At 60.1% G+C, this 20125-nt stretch overlaps 1 protein-coding gene across 1 annotated transcript in view; it reads right to left on the bottom strand.

The window, feature by feature from the left end:
- BIK (BCL2 interacting killer) overlaps window positions 1-20125 on the bottom strand; it is a 33613-nt gene extending 13488 nt beyond the window's left edge. The window contains exons 1-3 of the mRNA XM_058309140.2: window positions 19955-20125; window positions 19704-19723; window positions 14916-15173 (exon numbers count right to left, since the gene is read on the bottom strand). Coding sequence (XP_058165123.1) covers window positions 14916-15173; window positions 19704-19723; window positions 19955-20125 — 449 coding nt within the window. The remainder of the gene's footprint in view (window positions 1-14915; window positions 15174-19703; window positions 19724-19954) is intronic.

Below are 20125 nucleotides of genomic sequence, written 5' to 3'. Positions count from 1 at the left end.
GCGGGGCATCGCTGCCCTCTCACCTGGGGCTCCCCTGGCTGCCCCACGTCACGGGCCCACCCCGGCCTCTGCAGCAACCCCCCCCCCCGGGTCTGCTCTGCACTCTGGCTGCCCGGGCGGCCCTCCCCCATGCTCAGCAAAGCCCGCTCCTGAGAACTGGGGGTCCCAGCGTCCCTGGGAGGGGCCACCACAAAGCAACAACTTTCTTAGCCACCTACCGAAACGGATGCACCATTTGTGTTCAGCTTCAAAACATGTCTGTGCACGCTTTGGGATAAAAGCAGGATTTCTAATAACGCCCCCCAAGGGCCTATCTTGCGACTTGTGGAACCCGGGCTCCCCCTGCTTTGGGATCCCGGGGCGCCCGCGGTGTGAGCCTCTGCCCGGCCACCGTGCCGCAGCGCCTCCCTCTCCACACCCAGGCCTGCCCGGGCGCTGCCAGCCGCCCACCGAGTCCTGCGCGCCTCGGTTCTGCCATGGGTGGGAGGGGCGCGGGTGCTGCAGGGGTCAGGGGAGTGAGTTCAGGGGTCACTGCTCGGGCCAGGCAGCCACCACGCATGACTGTGTGCACTCAAGGCACTTGTGTTAAGGTGGCACCTAAGGAACTGTGCCCGGCCCCGGGGGGCCCAGCTGCTATGCAAAGGCCATCTCCCAGGAACAGCAGCCCCAGCCCCGGTTTGCACCCGCCCCCCGCGGCTCTGTGCTCCTCCGCGCCTCCCGGGCAGCACCCTCCGCCCCCTTCCCGAAGGCTGTGCGTCCCACTCCCCCAGGGCATCATCCATGCTGCCCCCACGGGCACGCGGTCATGCAATTTGCTCCCTCAAACCTTCCTCAGTGCCAGGCCCTGAGAGAGCAGTCGGGGTGCCAGGGGAGAGAAGCAGGGGCGCCAGGGGAGGGCAGCAGGGGCGCCAGGGGAGGGCAGCAGGGAGGCCAGGGAAGGGCAGCCGGGGTGCCAGGGGAGAGCAGCCGGGGTGCCGGGAGAGAGAAGCAGGGGCGCCAGGGGAGGGCGGCAGGGGCGCCAAGGGAGGGCAGCCAGGGTGCCAGGGGACTCCAGGAGCTGCAGGCCGTCCCAGTGCACACAGCCCAGCTGGAGGCGGAGCTGGAGGCGGAGAGGGACGCAGGTGACAATGCTCAGGTGAGGTGCGGTGCCGGCACTGATGCTCAGGAGTGGAAGGAGGGCTTCCTGGAGGAGGGGACTTCTAAGCAGAGTCTTAAAGGAGTCAGCCAGGTGGAGGGGGAAGGGAAGAACATTCCAGGCTGCCAGAAGGATGGAGAGAGAACAGACCAGCCCCAGGAGGGCCTGGAGTGAACGCAGGGAGGGGGAGGTTTAGCCGATGGCAAATTGCCCACCCCGTCCTAACACAGCCCAGCACCAAATGGGAAGAGGGTCCCAGCCACCAGAGTGCCCCGAGCCCGGCGGGGGCAGGCGCCCAGCGGGGGGCAGTGACCACGGGCGGCTTGGCCAGGCTGGGGTTGAGGCCTGGGCGTTCAGCCACAGCCCCTGGCCAGGGGAGAACGACCGGCTCCAGGAATGGGGCCGAGGGGCGCAGACTGCCCGGCCTGGAGGCAGGGCCCGGCCTGTGCCCTCTTAGGGGGCCGGCATGACCCTACAGGGGCTGGGCGTGGGGGGCTCAGGGCAGGAGGCCAGGCCTGGCGGGGTGGGGGTGGGGGCTGGCCTGGGAGGACGCACCCACCGTCTCCTTCCTTCGAAGACCCTCGAGGCCCTGCACAGACAGAACCCAGGCGGCTCCCCGCATCCACAGGCGCCCCCCGAGTCCCCGGAGCTGCAGGCGGCGGCGGCCCAGGGCCCCTCTCCTCCCGCGGGCCTCGCTGGCCCGTCCCAGCCCGCGCCCCGGTGGGTTCCCGTCCTGGCCCCCCCCCCCCGCTTGCAGGGAGTCCTCGGGCAAGGCCTTCTGTCCCTTATCTGCCAAACGGGGTAAGGCCAAGAACCAGCACCAGGACTTCCGGCCCGAGATGAGGCGCTCCCCTGACCCACTCCCCAAAAAGTCACGAAAATTGCAAAAAGCAGGACCATTGAATGCCTCTGCAAAGGGCCCTCTGCGAAGAAACAGCCCTTTAGGAAAAGACACAAAAATTTGGTGAGAAAGGCAAGAGTCTGTGGGACCCGAACCACGGCCGCTCCCATCCTCCCGGCCGACGAGGGGGCGTCTCCACTCCAGGCTGCTGCAGCCCAGAACACGGGGCCCCCCAACTCCCTTCCAGCTAGAGGCCTTCCTGGGGGCACAGGACTTCAGCGCCCCCCTGCTCCCCGCGGCTGAAGCTAAGCCTGGGGTGACGGCGGCCGAGAGCCGGGGCGCCTCCTCCCACCCCAGCCCCACGCGTGGCAGAAGCTCTGCCCCCCTTGCCCTGGGCCCGGGGTTCCCCAAGGAGGACCCCAGGCTGGCGCCCTCCCGGCCCCACTGCAGCCTCAGCTCCTAGACAGAGGCTCGCCCGGGCTCCAGGGCTGGACCCCAGAGATTTTGCCCTGGGGAAGCTAGCCATAAAGCAGCTCCTGAGACCTTCCCAGAGGAACTGGCTGTATCTGCAACAGAGCTGGAGAAATTCAAGCCCCTGAGTGTCCTCGAGGGGAGCAGAGGGGGCTCGCGCGGTTGAGCGCCTGCTTCCCATATGGGAGGTCCTGGGTTCGGTGCCTCCTAGGAAAAACAAAAACAAACGAAAAAACCCACTCAGGGGAGCCGATGTGGCTCAGTGGTTGAGCACTGGCTTCCCACATATGAGGTCCCGGGTTCAATCCCCCAAGCCCGGTACCTAAAAAACAAAAAAGAACGAGGAAGGTGGTGGTAAAAGGGAACTGAGGAGATTGCAGATTTAGTGAAGCTACAGCCCTGACTGCAGGTTAGTGAGATCTCAGCTGGTTTGCAGGTAAGAACAGAGAGTAAAAGAGCGGGAAGGAGCCCGCCTGGGGCCACAACAAACATAAAATACCCACCTCAGAAACAATCCTTCAAAGGAGCCCCAGTTTGACTGGATTCGCCTGAGGAGCAATTTTTGCCCCCAGGCACTGCTGTCCTAGTGGAGGAGCGGGCAGTTAGTGGAGCTGGCCTGCCAGGGCTCCTCAGGCTCACAGCAGGAGAGAGGAGGCCACTGTCCTCCCAGGTGGCACTGGGAGCTACAAATAACTTAATTAGAACAACCCACGGGAAGCGGACGTGGCTCAACAGATAGAGCGTCCGCCTCCCATACAGGAGGTCCAAGGGTTCGATACCCAGGGCCTCCTGGCTGGTGTGGTGAGCTGGCCCACGCACAGTCCTGCTGCACGCAAGGAGCGCCAGCCCATGCAGGGGTGCCCCCGTGTAAGGGTGCCCCCCGCAACAAGGAGTGGCCTCTGTGCAAGGAGAACCACCCCACACGAAACCACAGCCGGCCCATGAGTGGCGCCGCACACACAGAGAGCTGACGCAGCAAGATGACGCAACAAAGAGAGACAGATTCCCGGTGCCACCTGACGAGAATGCCAGCAGACACAGAAGAACTTATAGTGAATGGACACAGAGAGCAGACGATGGGGGGGGAGGAGGGATAAATAAATAAATCTTTTTAAAAAAAACCAACCCAGCCAGTCACCACACAAATCAGCAAACATAACAGCAGCAAGCCTGGAAGGGGAGGACCCAGAGTTGACACATATATTATCAGTGACGTCCAATTTCCAATAAAAAATTAGGAGGCATGCAAAGAAAGGGGAAGGCATGATCCCAGCGCCGGGCTGGGAGGCAGGCAAGAGAAGCCGGTGAGAACGGACGTGGGACGTAGCAGAAAAACGCTCCAAAACAGCCACGTACAGATGTTCATGACGAGGAGGCAAAGAATGGCACGATGGCAATTCACAGGAGAGCCAGCAGCCCCGGCCTCGCTGCAACGACGCTGGCTGTGTTGACTGAGCACCTACTGTATACCTCAGGCCCTGCACATGGGATAACTTACTGAATACCACAGCCCTGGAACCAAGGCACAGAGAAGCAGAACGCCTGGGTGCTCAGCCTTCCTGCCTCGGGGCCCATGCCCCGAGACCGCCAACTCAGACGACGCGATTTTAACAGAGAAGATGCTGTTCCCCTGCCCGGCCTCAGCGGCCCTGGGGCTCTGACCCTGAGTGGGGAAAGAACGCACATAGTGTGGCCAGGAGATGTGGGGGCGCCGGAGCCTGGCCAGGCCCCGCCGCCCCCGGCCACCCCCGCCAGCCTGCTGGGGTCCCAGGCCCGTCCCCTCCTGCCTGGCCGCCACTCCAGCCTCCCTGTGGGATTGGGCTCTCTCCATTCCGGCCCCCCGCCGCACGGCAGCCTCAGCTGACCTTGTCACTGCCCAGCTTGGTTCCCCAGGACCACCGGGGCTCGTGCCACACCCACTAACAGACCCCGGCCACTGGCCTGGGCCCCTCACTCCTGTCCCCTGCCCTCTCCAGCCACACTGAGGCACATGCCCATCCGGGGACGGCCGGGACACGTCTCCGTCCCATCTGGCCGACCCGCCCAGGCTCTGGCCAGCTTGTTCTCAGGAGTCCCCCAAGAACTCGGGGCAGTGTTGTCTGCCTGGACCCCAGGGGCTGGGCGGGGGCCCCCCTGGCCTCCCGCGGGCCCCATCTGTGTCCCCTGTATCTCCACGCTGACCAGGCTGCCACCCGTTGCTTCAGCCGTGAGGGTCAAGGGCACGGGCTCTGGAGCCAGGCGGCTCAGGTTCCAATCCCGGACCCATTACCGAGCATCCTTGGGCTAGTGAGTTAACCTCTCTGTGCCTCAGTTTCCTCACTTCTAAAATGGGGATAACAGTAACACCCATTTTGCAAGACTGTTGTCAGGACAAAATGATACAATCTATGTTCAAGGGACAGACAGAGTGAATGTCTAAGAAACAGGAGCTGCCATCACCACTCTTGTTATTACACTACTGGTATAGCATGAATAACAATTCCTATTATTATCACTCATCACACAGAACAGAGCGGATACATTTCCTGAATGAAGAGAGGCGAAGCCTTCCCAGAGGACCCGAGCTGTCACAGCGGCTGCAGGCCAGGAAGGAAACCCGCAGCTCGGTTTTCCCCCGCAAATTTGCAAACAAGTGGCTGAAACCCCTTCTTTGGGGAACAACACACCTACCCGAGTGTCCCCACCCAGACTGCAGCCTACACAGGATCCCTCCTACACACTCGCCAGTGGAAAAACTGGCCGCGGGTTGGAGACCTCTTTTTATTTTTCTTCTTTTTTTTTCACCTGCAAAGGTCAGGATGCAAATCTAACATCTGTGCAAAAGAGAGGGACCCACCCTCGGGCACCAGGACTCCACGGGCTCAGGGGACCAGGGGTGGGCTCGGGACCCTGGCCCGCATTCGGTGAACAGCTCTGCACCTGGCTGTGTGACTGCGGGCTCCAGGCCGAGCCTCGGTTTCCTCGTCCAGGAAATGGGAGACAGCGCATCCGACGTAGGGACACACAGCAGGTGTGCAGCAGAAGACATGGGGCCAGGGGGGGCTTGCAGGGCAGCAAGACGATGGGGGCGAGGCCGGGGCAGTGGCATCTCTGGCTGTTGAGTTCCTGGTGGGGGCTTCTCAGTAGCCTCTAGCCCAGCACCGTCCACCCCCCTCCCTGGGCCAATCTTGCCCTGTTTCCCAGCATGCCTTGGAGTAAAGCAGGAACAGGTGATGACACCTTCGGGCCATCAGTAGTGCTGTTGGTCACTGGCCAGTGGCCTGCTGGGTGGACCTGGCTGGAAAACCCTTCTCCCATCTTTTCCAGCCCACCCAGCCTGTGAGAGTGGGGTGATGCCAGCTTACAGAGCACCCCGGTGCTCAAAGCACACCGTGCACGCTCAACTCAGGCACAACACAGTGGGAGGAGCCCTGACCTGGCAGCTGGGCAGGCCTGGGTTCCAGCTCCAGCTCTGCCTCAGCTGTGTGACTGCAGAACAGTCGCCTAACCTCTCTGAGCCTCGCTGACAGGCCTCCTGGTGGAAACAGCACGATGTCAGGCTATGAGTCTAAAGGATACAACTGTTGCACGTGGAATCAGGGACTCAGAAAGAAACAGGCGATCAAGAACAGCGGCTGGTCAATGTGACAACTGGCATCTATCAAAATTACAATGCACAGAGCCTTTGATTTCTAGGAGTGTTCCCCACAGATACCCGCCCCGCACCTACCAGGCAGCCCTGAAAAGAATGAGGCAGATCTGTAGGTCCTGCGTGCAAAGATCTTTCAGGAATATTGCTACATGCAAATAGCAAAGTACAGAACAGTTTGTAACTGTGCTACCACTTGTGTAAAAACAAAGCGCATAAATAGACCAACACTTCGACATGCCTCGATGGTCAGAGCCCATCCCTGGGGGAGAAGAGTTAGTAAAGAGAAGGGGAAGGCAGAGATCTGGGGGGCAGAGGTGGGAGAGAGGCTCACATTTCACCACACGCCCTTTTGTGCTCTTGATTTTTACCATCATGCACGAGGGGGCATCACCACTAAATAACAAAACAAAAATATCTGATTTACGTTGGGATCTGCCTTAACTGAAGAAGCAGGAAGATCAAGCCCGGAGCTCCCCCTCCCCCGCCCGCTCCCTCCCTCCCTCCCTCCCACCTGGCCGGGAGTCTCGCCTCCACCTCCACCCCAGGTCCGCCCACACTGGCCCAAAACGGGCTGCTTTGAGGGCCAGGTTTCGTCTCATAAGTGATGGAGAAGTAACCAAGAAAAAAAGAGAAAGGAAAAAGGAAAGAGAGGGAGGGAGGGAAGGAAAGGAGGACGGAGGAAGGAAAAAGAAAATTCTTAAGCACAAGGGAAGTTGGAAATTCACCTGGAGGTGGGTGGAAAGGAGAGTTGCTAATAATTTGGAAAGCAGCAGCTTGGAATGGACCCCTGGAGCCAGGCCACGCCCTCCCGCCCCCCTGGCTCCAGTGCAGCCCCTCAGAGCCAGCCCCTGGGGCAGGAAGTCCAGTCACTGCTTGGCTCCTGCTGCTGTGTGACCTCTGACCAAGGCTGCCCTCTCTGGGCCCTCTGGCGAATGCCCTGGGAGACCCACCTCCTTTTTATTTGCTTCTGAATCCAGCTCTTCCCCCCAAAAGGAAGTGACTGATTGTACCATTACAGATGGGAACCTGGAGAAGGTGCAGAAGGGGCCATTCTTTACTTTTTTTTAATAGTTTTTTTTTTTTTTAAGATTTTATTTATTTCTCTCCCCACCCCCTCATTGCTGCATCTGTTTGTCTTCGTTGTTTCTTTAAGAGGCTCTGGGAACCGAACCCCGGACCTCCGATGTGGGAGGGAGATGCCTAATCACTTAAGCCACCTCTGTTCCCTGCTTTTGTTGTGTCTCTTGTTACCTTTCATTGTTCCTCTTGTGTCTCTTGCAGCGCCATCCTGCAGCGTCAGCTTGCCATACCAGCCTGTCGCGCCAGCTTGCTGTCCAGCTCGTCCTCTTTAGGAGGCACTGGGAACCTCTGCTCCCTGCTTTGTCGGGTCTTTCATTATGTTTTTCTTCTCGTGTCTCTTGTTCCTTCACCTTTTTGTGTCAGTTTGCCACGCCTGCCCATCGCGCCAGCTTACTGTCTTCTTTAGGAGGCACCAGCAACCAAACCACGGACCTCCCGTGTGGTAGGCAGGAGCTCAATCACTTGAGCCACATCCGCTTCCCAGGAGGGGCCATTCTGCTGGCTGCACAGTTGTCCACCCCCAACCACCCCCAGTCCCGGGAAATACCCTGACCCAGCAGGGCGGACGGAGACACCGGGTTTTCTTTTCTCAGGAAAAAGAAATCAGGAGAGTGGCTTTGACGATTAAATGAGTCTGAGCCCTGAAATGCAAACTCGTCTGTGCTGAATTAAAAAGTGGGTGGAACCACTGGCACCCACACGGGGTGCATCAAAATGACCCAATAATAAGTCCTTATTCGGGTTACCATCCTTACGGAGATACCTGCCCAAGAGGGCGCCACCAAGGTAACAAGTGTGCCATGCGTCCACGCGGCGGGGTACATCAGCCCCCCTTTACAGACGAGGAAACTGAGGTTCGGAATGGCCACGGGCTTGTAGGAGGTCACAGGCCCTTGCGGCAGGGTCCCCAACTCCAGGGACACTTCCTTGGCCACGGCAGTTGGAATCAGGGTGGCAGCCACGGAGCCAGCACAGGCAGGCTCTGGCGTCCCTCTCCCCAGTCTGCACATGCCGCCAGGGGGACGGAGGCACCCCAGGGCGGCAGCAGGTCCCGGCAGTGAAGCTGGACACTTCCGCCTCCCCTGGCTGACCATGGCCCCCTCACCGCCGTCTCCCTCCTCCAGGGCCCCCAAATGGTGGCCAGCCCTCTCGGCAACAAGGCTCCCCCCTTCAGGCCCCTGGCTTTCACGGGCTCTTCCTTGTTGGGGGAGCCCCCACTGCTCCCCCCAGCCCTGGTCTGGCCAAGTCCATGCAAATTCGGGCTCAAACACCATGTCCTCTGACAAGCCTCCGCTGGCCCCCACGAGCAGGGGCGCTTCTCGGCCCCGCTGGCTGCCTTGACTGCGAGCACAGCCACCGAGGCCGTGTCTGCCTCCCACGCATGCCCCCCACCCCCACCCCCACCCGCTGGGAGCTGCTCTCCTCTGATTCAGCTCAGGGTCCCCAGGTCCTCGCCTGGACCTGGAAGGTAGGAGAAACAGGTGCTCAGGAATGTTAGGTGAAAGAAGGCGCCACGGTCGCCCCCTCTCCTCCTAAATCCACACGGGGGTGGGCAGGTCACCCCAAAAATGAGAGTGCACGTGTGCAACACAGCAAATAGCACTGAGCACACGAGGGCACAGGTTCCCTCCTTGCCAGCCAGCGGGAGCGGTCACGGCTGTGCATTTGGGGCACTAACCCTGAAAAGGCACATAGCCCAGATGCCCACTGCAGCTGGCGCTTGGGCTGCCGAGCCGGCCTGCCCAGTGTCACCTCTGATCACAGGATATCCTTGGGAAAGCGAACCTCTCCGTGCCTTGGTTTCCTCCTCTGTAAAACCTGCCTCCTGGGGCTGCTGTGAGGATTAAACGGGATAACGCAGTAAAGTACTCAGCATAGCTCTGAGCTGAGTGAAGACTTGAAAGATATGGGGCACTATTTTCAATATAGAAAAATCAGAAACAATCCAAAGAACTGTCATTACGGGGGTGATTAAACCAAGTAGAGAGTATGTTACTGTGACGTTTAGGAAGCAGGTGATGGAAAGAGGCGGGGCTCCAGAGAGACTGAGTGACAAGAGCAAGATGCAGAATAACTTCCTTGGTGAAGGGCGTCTGTCTACCACATGGGATCCGCGGTTCAAACCCCGGGCCTCCTTGACCCGTGTGGAGCTGGCTCATGCGCAGTGCTGATGCGCACAAGGAGTGCCCTGCCACGCAGGGGTGTCCCCCGCATAGGGGAGCCCCACATGCAAGGAGTGCGGCCCGTAAGGAGAGCCGCCCAGCGCGAAAGAAAGCACAGCCTGCCCAGGAATGGCGCCGCACACACGGAGAGCTGATGCAGCAAGATGACTCAGTGAAAACAGACACAGATTCCTGGTGCCACTGATAAGGATAGACGCGGTCACAGAAGAACACACAGTGAATGGACACAAGAGCAGACAACTGGGGGGGGGAGGGGAGAGAAATAAATAAAAAATAAACCTTAAAAAAATTTTGCTTGGTGATGCCATTTATGCAAATGTTTGCATTTCGCTGTATATATATTTACATGTGCACGTATATGTACATTATACACGAATATATGGAAGAAAGATTTGGAAGGAAACATGTCAAACCGACCACAGTGATTACCTCTGGAGAGGACAATAGAATTACGGGAGTGGTTATCAAGGGACGAGGGGGCAGACTTCAGTTTCATCTGTAATTTTGAATTTCTGGCTGATGAATACACAATTACTTGCACATTACAAGCTCACCCAAGCCCCCAGCAATCACTACATTTTTTGACCTCTTTAGAGACCTCTTCCTGTGACCCTGGACAAGTCACTTCACCTCCCCGTCTGCCATTTCCTCAGCTGCACAACAGGGACAAAAATACGACCCAAGCTTCAGGGCTGTGGTCAGAACCGAATGAGATTTCAAATCCCCCAAACCCCTCGGAAACTCTCAGGGCCTCGCCAAGCTGCGAGCCGTACACGGCGGCCGCTTTCAGATCCCCGGTTTTACTTCTCTTACGACGCCACCCTTCAGGACCGCCACCCTTCAGGACCTCCCGAAGAAACAGAGGCGCCAGCGGCGGGGCTGGGGACCACGCCCCAGGGCGGGGAAGCCGGCTTTCCCAGGGCAGCTGGATCTGCAGGGCCGCAGTGCAAGGCTGGTCTGAGGTCTGCTCCTCCCTTAGGAGAGAACACAAGCCCCAACCTCCTGGCCTCGCGCGGACCCCAGCGAGCCACGTCAGGGACCCGCGCCTGGGTCCTGTCTGAGGGGACGGGCGGCGCCAAGGGCCAGGCGGGCGCCGGACCCCGGGGTCTGGTCCAGCTCGGCTTGGACACGTGGCTGAGCCCCTCTGACCCACTAATTGCTCATGTGTAAACAAGGGTTGGGGGGCGGATTTTTCTCAGAGCGCCTTTCCTGCTCAAAGGTGCTGGAGCTTGAGGAAATGCAACAGATTAACGACACCCTAGAAGGTGCCTGGTACCCTGAAGTAGAAGGGTTTTAAACCAGATCAAGAGAACTCAAAACAGGTGGGGGAGCAAGTCAAGGACGACCGGGCCACTCTGCCGAGGAGGGCGACGGGGGCGGGAAGAGCCGCGACGACACCAGAAAGGGGAAGCGTGCGCCTTTCTCGCCACCCACTCCTCACTGGATTCTGCAGTTTTTTAAGTTTAAAAAGCACGTTTTTAAAGTAAGTCTGCCGCTGACAACAACAGAAGCGGACAAAAAGAAGAACACGCAGCAGATGGACACAGAGAACAGACAACTGGGGTGGGGGGGGAAGGGGAGAGAAATAAAATAAACCTTAAAAAAAAAAAGTAAGTCTGGAGAACCACCTGTGCCTGCGGGGTTCTGGCAGGGGTCTTAGTAAATCACCTACAGGACCGTGACACGCCCCCCTTGGTCACCACCCTGGGGCTCCCTAGTGCGCCCCAGTCGTCTGACCCTCCCCGCTTTATTCACCCTCTCTCTGCCTCCCCCCCCCACCCCCCACCCCCCGCCGTGCCAGCCCAGGGGAGGCCACTTCTTCCTTCAGGGCCAGCCCAGAAGTCCCCTCCCCTCCACCCTGCCCTGCACAAAAGTAACTGCTCGTCGTCTGTGCTGTCCCAGCACCTTGGGTAAACAGGCCTGGCTCGGGCATTTAGCCCATTGTGATCTCGTTAAATGTTTACCTGTCTGTCTGCCGCCGCCAGCTGGGAGCCCGGGCAGCCCAGGCCCGGAGCGGGGACCCTGCGAAAGCAGGAGAGGGGAGAGGGACAGCCCGAGGGAACCAGGAGGCTCCCGGGAAACCAGTCAGAAGCGGGGGCGGCATCCATGAGGCGCGGGGCTTAGGCAACTGGCAATTACTGGCCGGGGGCGCCCGGGGCAGGACAGACGCCCAATCTGGGCCTTGGCTGGCCCTGCTGTAAAATGGCAAGAGGGAGCGCCCCACCAGCACAGGCAGCCGTGGGCACGAGGGGACTCGCGGGATACCAGGTATACAGTAAGCACTCACTGCCCAGCAGCTGCTGAAGCAGTGAGCCCAGAGCTGCGAGGATGGGGAGGGATGCCCACCGACGCGGACCCCGGTGTGCTCGGATCCCGATAGTCATTGACGACACTGGCCCAAAGCAGGCGGACACTCTCCCCCTTACAGAGAGTGAGGGCCCCTCAGAGCGCCAGGCCACGGACACACGTGCAAAATAAAGGTCATCTCTTGGGGCAAAAAAAAAAAAAAAAAATCACCCAAACCCCTCCATCTTAAAAATTCAAGTCACAGTGACCCTCCCCAAACAACAGGCGGGCGCCTTCCCCCTTACAGAGGTTGCACTTCCGAAAGCGAGCGTGGGCGTTTTCTCCCGCCCCCAGAAAAACAGGTTTACGGCGCCGCGAGGCCCGGCCGGTGTTTTGTATTGTCACATCCTAATATTGACACTAGGAAAATCAGCTGCCCTCGCTGCGCCCGCCCTGCGCCCTGACCACCAGCCGGCCCTCCCTCTGGCCCGCCCCGGGGCCGGCAAGGAGCCTGGGGCCCGTGTATTCTCCTTCTACGTTTCTCCCCAGGCCTGGCCCCAGCCAAGCGATGGCAGGACAAAGGAAGAGGAGGAAGTAGCTGGGCATGTCCACTCCCGAGCCCCGGCCGGCTTCCTGGTGGCCGACGCCAACCACCCCCGAGCGCGCCTGAACACTTCCTCGACACCGCTCGGAATTGTTCTGAGCAGAGAGAAAAACAGTCGGGCTCTCGTGGGATCCCTTAAGCCCGGGACAGGGGAAGCAAGAGACCATTAATTTTCTACAGACTTAATACGTTCACTAAAAACAGGATGCTTTCCAGGGAGAGGGGAAAATACCACCAGCTACCGCAGCCTCAAGACTCGCCGGTGACCCAAACTCCTCCCCGACGGCCACCTTCCACGCACTGTCCCGAGGGATGGTCAGGAGGGCAACATGGACCTGCGCACGGGGGGTCTCGGGTTTATTCCCCGTGGCCCAGCGAGTTCAGATGTCCTTTTACTGCTAGGATGTCTTCCAACCACCTACAGCAACGCACAGTAACTAACATGTATGCCGCCCTCCACCCAGCGGGCACGGGCCACGGCAGGGACACGACATCCACAGCTCCTCTTCAAGCCGTAAGCGAACACATCAACACCCAGGACAACTTCCCGCTTCCCCTGCGCTCTGAAGACAGGTCTTAGACAAGGAGAGTGGTGGAGAGTGGGGTGGTCAGGGAAGACTTCTCAGAGGAGGTGGCAGCTGAACCAAGAAGGCAAGATGAATGAGGGGCCAGGCTCCAAGGGGCCTGGGCTGAGTGTTTCACCCCAGTTATCTGGACACCTCACCCTGGAAGGCCTCCGAGCAGTGCTGGTGCTTGGAGAAACGTCCCTGCTGAGATGGCCGGCAGTGTTCAGCAGCGTGCCCTCCACCCTCCTTTCCCCCCAAAAGCAACTGGAAGCCATCTTGGAAGGTTGGCTAAACAATTTCACAGCCCGGGAAAAGGACGTTCTAAGTTTTCAAGCGCTGGTTGAAAATTCACCCCCTGTAAGTTAGTGTTCCCAAATGCTTTAAAGATTTTAAACGAAAACTAGCAAAAATAAAGGAAAATTGTGCAACAAGCTAGTGGCCAGGTTGTGGAGAAGCTGCAGCTAAGTCAGTCCCTGAAGGCTCCTGTGACCTTGAGGTTCAGAGATGGTGGGAAATCCCCAAATCCAGGGGCGGACAGGGAGGGGAGGAGTGAACAGGCAGGGCAATGCCAGAAAGTGGCGAAGTAACAAAGGTCAGGCGGCTGGGTGGCCCGGTGAGCGCACCTGCCCCACCCCTCCAAAAACGTCAGCCTCAAGAGGTAAAAAACGTCAAATCCCCCCCCAAAAAGGATCAGTAATAGTTCTAGGGTGCCACTAACAGCCACCAACACTGGGTGGGCAGGGCTTCTCCACACCTGGCCAGACACCTCATGTGCCCCTTGAGGGGATGGCGTCATCGTCTCCATTGTCCAGAAGGAGAAACTGAGGCTCGGAGAGGTGAAGTAACCTGTCCAAGGTCACATAGCTGGAAAGCAGCTGAGTGGAGAGGGGACGCAGGTTTGGCTGGGCTTCCAGAAAACAGGTTTGCGTTTGGCGCTCTGCCACTCGGGCGTTTATTGACATCCCTTCCCGGGAGGCAGGTCTCAGTTTCCCCATCTGTAGAATGCCGCCTCCTGCCTCCTGCCGCCTGCAGAGCGGTTCCAGAGTGGTTCCAATCTTCGGCTTCCTCGGCGCGGCTCGCCTTTCCTCTTCCCAAGGTGGCAACGACGAGGCTGTAGCTGTCCCTTCCTCGGCGAGCAAGGGCGCGGATTCCGCGGGAAAAGCACATGCAGGGCGGGCCACAGAGGGGCTCCAACCACGCAGCGACAGCGGCAACGGCGTCCCGCCCACGGGGGTGGGTGGTCCCGGCGAGGGTCAGGGGAGCACTTCACGGTTTACAAAGCGGACCCGAGTCCGGGAGGCCGAAGCGCGGCCGCGGGAGTTCAGCCAGCCCCGGGCCCGCCAGAGCCTGTTACCCCGCGCCCGGCAGGCGGCGGGGACCCTCCAGGCTCACGGCTGCAACGCGGCCCGCGGCCCTGCAAACGCTAAGCGCGCGCCCGGGGGGGCTCCCTGTTGACAAAACAAGCCCCGGGCGCCCCGCCTCGGGTTCGAACCCCAGCTCCGCCCGCGGTGCGCACCTGTGCAGGGGCGTGGGCAGGTGCGGGTCAGCCGCCGCGCCCCGCTCCGCGCGCTAGTTCCTGTTCCGCTTTCCCCGCGCCCCACGGTGGAGCCTTTCTCCGACCCCTCCGCAGGTGCGCGGCGCCTCGGGGCGCCTCGGATCCCGGCGGGACAGGTGCCCGACGCCATCTTCCCCCTTTTTTTTTTTAGGGGAGACGGACAGCCCCGCGCTCCTGTCCCGCCGGCCCGACCCCCAGGAGAGCGAGCTCGAGCCCTGCCCCGGGAGGCCGCGCAGGAGGGCGGCGCCGGGCCAGGGGACCTCGGGCCCCTGGGCAGGGCGGGCGGCCACCCCATTGCTCGGATGCGGAGACTGAGGCCCGCAAGGGGCCGCGGCTGGAACGATCGGGGGCGGGGACCTGGAGCCCCCGGCCGGAGAAGGGGCGTCGCGGAGCCGAGGTCGGGAGTGTCTCCACCCCACACTTCCCCTGGCGCGGAAAAACCTGGCCCGGGTCCTCCACCCTCCACCAGCCCGGCACCCAGGGCCGCCCCCGGGCGTTTACCTGCCGGGTGCGGAGGGCCGGACAGCAGCGAGGCTGGGGGGACACGAGGGGATGGCACTCACCCCGCGGCGGCGGCGGCGTCTGGAGGGGGCGCGCTCCGGGAGGCGTATTGTCTGCAGCTCGGCGACCGGCCGGGGCCCCGGTAGGCCCGCAGGGCCCCGCCCACGCTCCGCCCGCCGGGCCCGCCCTCGGCCCCGCCCACCGGCCCCTCGAGGTCACGCCCCCTCTGTCTGACTGGCCCCAGCGCCTCCGGCCCCGCCTTTTCTCCGCCCACCCATGAAGCCCCGCCCCTCTTCGGCCCCGCCCCCAGGGCGGCCTCCCTGGCCCCAGCATAGAAGCCAAGACAGGCCCGAGTGGCAACACAACGGCTACAAGTGTGGACTGTTTGCTTGTTTACTTCTCTCGGGCCCCTCAGACCTGCAGGCTTGTTTTGTCCCGCTCGCTGCTGTTCTTCCCGCGCCCAGCACGGGACTGTGCACGTTGTCAGCCCAGCACAATATTGTGACCCATTTTACAGATGGGGAAACTGAGGCTGGGCAGAGCAGATGGATCCACTGGCTGAGTCTGCGTCCGTGTTTACAGTCTTCCTTTCCTTCTCAAAATACTCATAAGGGGCCTGTGCCTTTTTCCGTGACCATTTTGCCGATGAGAAAACTGAGGTTCAGAGAGGACGAAATGGCTTAGTAAGTGGCAACGTGAATTCAGCGCTCAAGAACCCGTGCCCTTTGGACTGGCAGCTTCAGGAGTTGGGTATTTTTAAGCAAATTCCACAAATGGGGAAACTGAGGCCCACACTCAGAACCAGCACCAATGCATCGGATCCGAAACCTCAGGTCCCGCTCGCCCCCTCCCGCCCCCTGCAGCCTTCGGTCTGCACCCCTGTGCCTGACCCCGTCCCCCAGGCCTGGCGAAGCTGGGTCAGCTGGACCTGCCCTGGGGCTCCCGTGCTGCGAGAAAGTGGGGGGCCGACAGGCAGGGGGGGCCCACGTGGAGGCCGGGGGAGGTGGCACCCAGAGCCCCCCTGGAGGGAGGGGAGTCAGGCAGCCGCCTGCCAGGAGGAGGGGGAGCAGCAGAAGCCCCAGGCCCCGAGCTCAGGCAGTTTGGGGGGGAGGAAGGGCGGGGCAGCATGGGGACAACAAAGTAACCACTGTCTGGAGAACACAACAAGGCTTGTTTACCTCGTCCTGATCCTGGGTCGGTGGGCTCCAGAGGGGGCCCCTCGAGGCTGCCTGTTGGGGCCCCGGGGGTCACATCACCTCTGGAGCGGACTCGCTCTGCCTCGGTGTCCTGTCTGGGCCATGGTGCCAGCGTCTACCCCTGGGGCTGGGACCAGAGGAGAGAATCAGCGACTTGTTTCCTGAGAGTGGACCTGCCTGGTGGAACAATAGAAACGGTGCCCCTGTGTCTGGCAGGACATGGGGTGCCCTAAAGGCTGGAGTGAGTAGCCTCCAAAACTCGGGGAGCAGTGACATAGGGTGTCCTGGCCCAGAGGCCTACAGGGGCCTCGGGAGAGGTGGTCCCAGCGGCAGGCACAAAGGCAGAGCCAACGGAGGAAGAGGACAGTTTGGGGACAGATGGGGATTGGAGAAGTGCGTTGACATGTTTGCCTGGCAAGACCCCCTGATAATAGGCTGACCAAAGGCAGGAGGTGGCAGCAAAAGCCTTTCCGGTGAGACTGGGGCCTGGAGAAGGCCTTGGCTTCCTTTTGTCCAAAAAAAGGCCCGGGTTAGATGGCAGGTGGTAGGAATAGTGACAGGAATAAAGGTGCTGCCCCACTCTGTTCAGCTCCACATGCCCAGGACTAAGCAGTTCCGGGAGCTTCTGTCACCTTGCAGCCAAACACCCGTGGGGCGGGAAGGAGCCCCTCCCGGTATCACAGACGCTGGAGCCCACAGAGTCAGCGCACAGGCAGGGGAGAACTTGTGACCCATCTTACAGATGGGGAAACTGAGGCTGGGCAGAGGATTCTGCACTCAGCCCCGTGATCCAGCCCTTTCATTCCCTGGCAGGCGCAATCCCGGGGAATGGGGAACAGCCCCCAGGGCCTCTGGGCCCCCCTAGCTGGCGAGGTGAGCTTGACCACCTTTCTCTGTATCCAGGGAGCGGCTGCTCTGCAGACCCTCCAGCACCCCCTTCAGGTGGTCCTTGGCATGACTGTATTCGCTTATTCGTTTAACAAATTGAATGGCACCTACCATGTGCCATGCAGCGTGGTAGGTGATGGTGGTCCAGAGAAACTCCGTTCTCGTGGGAGTCTCACACCCTAGCAGGGGAGACAGAGGATAAACTTGATGGCAGGAAATAGAGTGCCCAGCAGCCAGGCGGACTGCTCCAGGCACAGAGCGAGCACCCGGCAAGGAGAGGGGAGCGAGGCAGGGGCTGGAGTAGGCCGGGGGGCTCTGTGAGGAGGCGACTTTGTGCACAGAAGGAAGAGAGGGGGTGCCTCCCAGGGACCAGAGAGCGATGCCCAGGGCCAGGGAGGGGAGGGACGGAGCGGGCAGTGTGGGCAGGGTGGACGAGAGATCACCCACCTGCTTACCAGGTGCTGGCCTCAGGCCAGGGGGAGCCAGTAGCTGGCACAAGTTTGATATGGCCCCTTCTTGCCCCTTCTCATCCCAGACTTTCATGCCTAGCCTTGGGGTGACACCTCATCTGGAAAATCCTCAGGCTCCGCGGGCTTTGAGGGAGGGGGTCCTGCCTGCTTGGAGGGCTGCGTGCTCCTCTGGGAGCTGGAGCGGCCTGGCAGGCCCCCTCCTCTCCATTGCCTTTTCCCAGCGCCATCCCCAGGCGCAGCCCGCGGGAGCCCGCTGGGCACATTGCCTGAGTGGTTTCCAGCACCCCTCTCGGCCCCCTGTAGGGTAGCCTTGGAGAGGCCACACAGCCAGGAGGTGGGAAGCCTGGGCTTTGAACTGTCCCCTTAGTCCCATCCAATGGGGGACTTTGGCTGGGCTTCAGAAAGTCTGTGACAGCCCCCGCCCCGCCCCCCCAAACTGAGGCAAACTTGTGGTTGTTTCTGAGCCTTTTCTGGGAAAAGGACCTGCAGCCTGGTGGTGGGTGAGGGCGGGGACTTTGCAGTCAAGCAGCCCTGAGTTCGAATCCTGACTCTGCCACCTATATCATGGTGAACACAGCTAACGTACAATTAACCATTTTAACCATTTCAAAGCATCAAATGCAGTGGCATTTAGTGCACTTGCAATGTTATGCAACCACCACCATTATCTCGTTCCAGAGCATTTTCCACTCCAAAAGGCAACCCCATACTCATTAAGCAGTCACTTCCCATCCCTCTGCACCACCCCCAGCCTCCGGCAACCGCTAATTTGCTTTCTGTCTCTATGGATTTGCCTATTCTGGACCTTTCGTAGAAATGGAATCAGAATATACGTGGCCTTTTGTGTTGGGCTTCTTTCACTGCGCATATTGATTTCCAGGGTCATTCCTCTTGCAGCATGTATGGGAACTTCATTCCTTTTCGTGCTGACTGGTGAAGAGTTTTAACATATCCACAAAAGGAAGTCTGTCTTGGAGATGTGTGATCCGTTAGACAAAAGAGTGTGTTTTACAAATGAGTGAGTGCCGCGTAATCCCACATTTTTTTAAGTCCCTATATAAAAAGGTCTGGAAGGAAATACAGCGGAGCAAAATGGTCCTGTCTGGGCATGAGGACTGCGGATGGTATAACTTTCTGCCTTGTATTTTTCTGTGGTTTCCAGATTTTTCTATACAAATATGTATTAATTTGGTCATCAGAAAAAGATTTTTTTTTTTAGAGAAGAGGAAGAAAATTGTGTTTGGTCTGGTAGCAAAACGCTTAGCTTCAAGCCAGAAACAAGCCAGGTCTGAAACACGTAACAGATTCCAGGCAGAAAGTGACCAGGGCCTCGGGAGAGAGAAAGCTGAGAACCCGGCTCGCAGGGAGGGTTCAGGCCTATCAGGAAAGGCTTCACGGAGGAGGAGGTACTTGATGGGACTTTGGAGAAACTGACTGAATTTCAAATGATTGGTCAAGAGAGGCAGAGCACTTCAGGCTGGGAACAGCGGGAGCTAAGGTTCAGAGGCAGGGCCGTGCCGCCATGCAGGGAGCTGGGGCCTCTGTGGGAGAGGGAAAGGGACTAGGAGAGACGGGATGGAGAGGTGGTTCCTGGGGAGCCACAGCAGAGCGTGGGGGGCCAGGGCCTGGGTCCCAGCGCAGCCGGCTTCAGGCAGGGGGCCCGCAGGCCTGCGGAGGGGGCTGGGGGAAACCAGGCCTCGAGTCTCCCAGAGGGCCCGGGCTCCCGAACAGGGCGTCTCAACCTTCAGCCACCGGCAGGGGTGCCCGGGCGCCCCGCCCTGGGCTGGCCAGGGCCCCTCTTTGGCTTTGCGCCCTGCGCGTCTGGCCGGCTGCTGTCCTCCACAAATAGCGAGGCCCTCTGGGGACAGCCTCCCTAATGACAAGGCTGCTGCGCACCGGGCCTCTGAGAACCCCTTGCATCCCCACTGTACAGGTGAGGAGCCTGAAGCTCAGGGAGGCCCACTGGCCTGCAGGGTAGTGAGGCCGCGGGCCCTGGGCCACGAGGGCCTGGGGTGCCCCTTCCTAGCTGGTGAGCTTGCGTGTGGCCTTAACGCATTAGACGCTCAGTTTCCCTCACTTTCTGGGAAATGGGTATAGCAATAGCCAGCTCAAAGATTTGTCGGAGGACGGAGGGCGGTGGACACAATGCTTGTCCGTAAAGGTCACTCAGCAGGGGGGCCCGGGGCAGGGCTGGGGGCGTTACTGCCGCTTTCTCTCCTTCCCCCTTCTGCTTTATTTATCTACTGCTGGGTTTGGGTTTTGTCTGACTCCTTGCCTGTCTCAGTCACTGCCATACCATAGGCGCTCCATATATGCCTGTTGAACAGATGCGTAAATGGTGAGCGCCTGAGAGCCCCCAGGAGCCGGCCGTTTTGGGGCTGGGTTTCTCCCTCTGTCCCTCCCACTTTCTCTGACACCTCCTTGATTGCCATTTAAAAGCGGCTTCTCTGTCTCCTTTAAGTGAGGAGCAGGGCCAGGGAGGGGTCACCGCTACCTGGTGGCCCTGGGAGCCACTCCTAGGCTTGGGGGCATTCACAAGACACCGACTTTGGTGGCAAGTGACTCGGTGGTCTGGGGCTTGTGGGGCAGGGCACGTGGGACCCTTTTGCCGGTGCTGAATTCATGCCCTGTGCTCAGAGATGGGATCAGGGCGGTGCGATTGAGCCGCCGGGCGTCCTGGGTGTGGCCCGAGTGCAGGTGGGGTGACATGGGCCCCAT

This window comes from Dasypus novemcinctus, chromosome 12 (assembly GCF_030445035.2).
Source record: "Dasypus novemcinctus isolate mDasNov1 chromosome 12, mDasNov1.1.hap2, whole genome shotgun sequence".
Lineage (NCBI taxonomy): Eukaryota > Metazoa > Chordata > Mammalia > Cingulata > Dasypodidae > Dasypus > Dasypus novemcinctus.
This window is presented reverse-complemented; position numbering and strand designations above follow the sequence as displayed.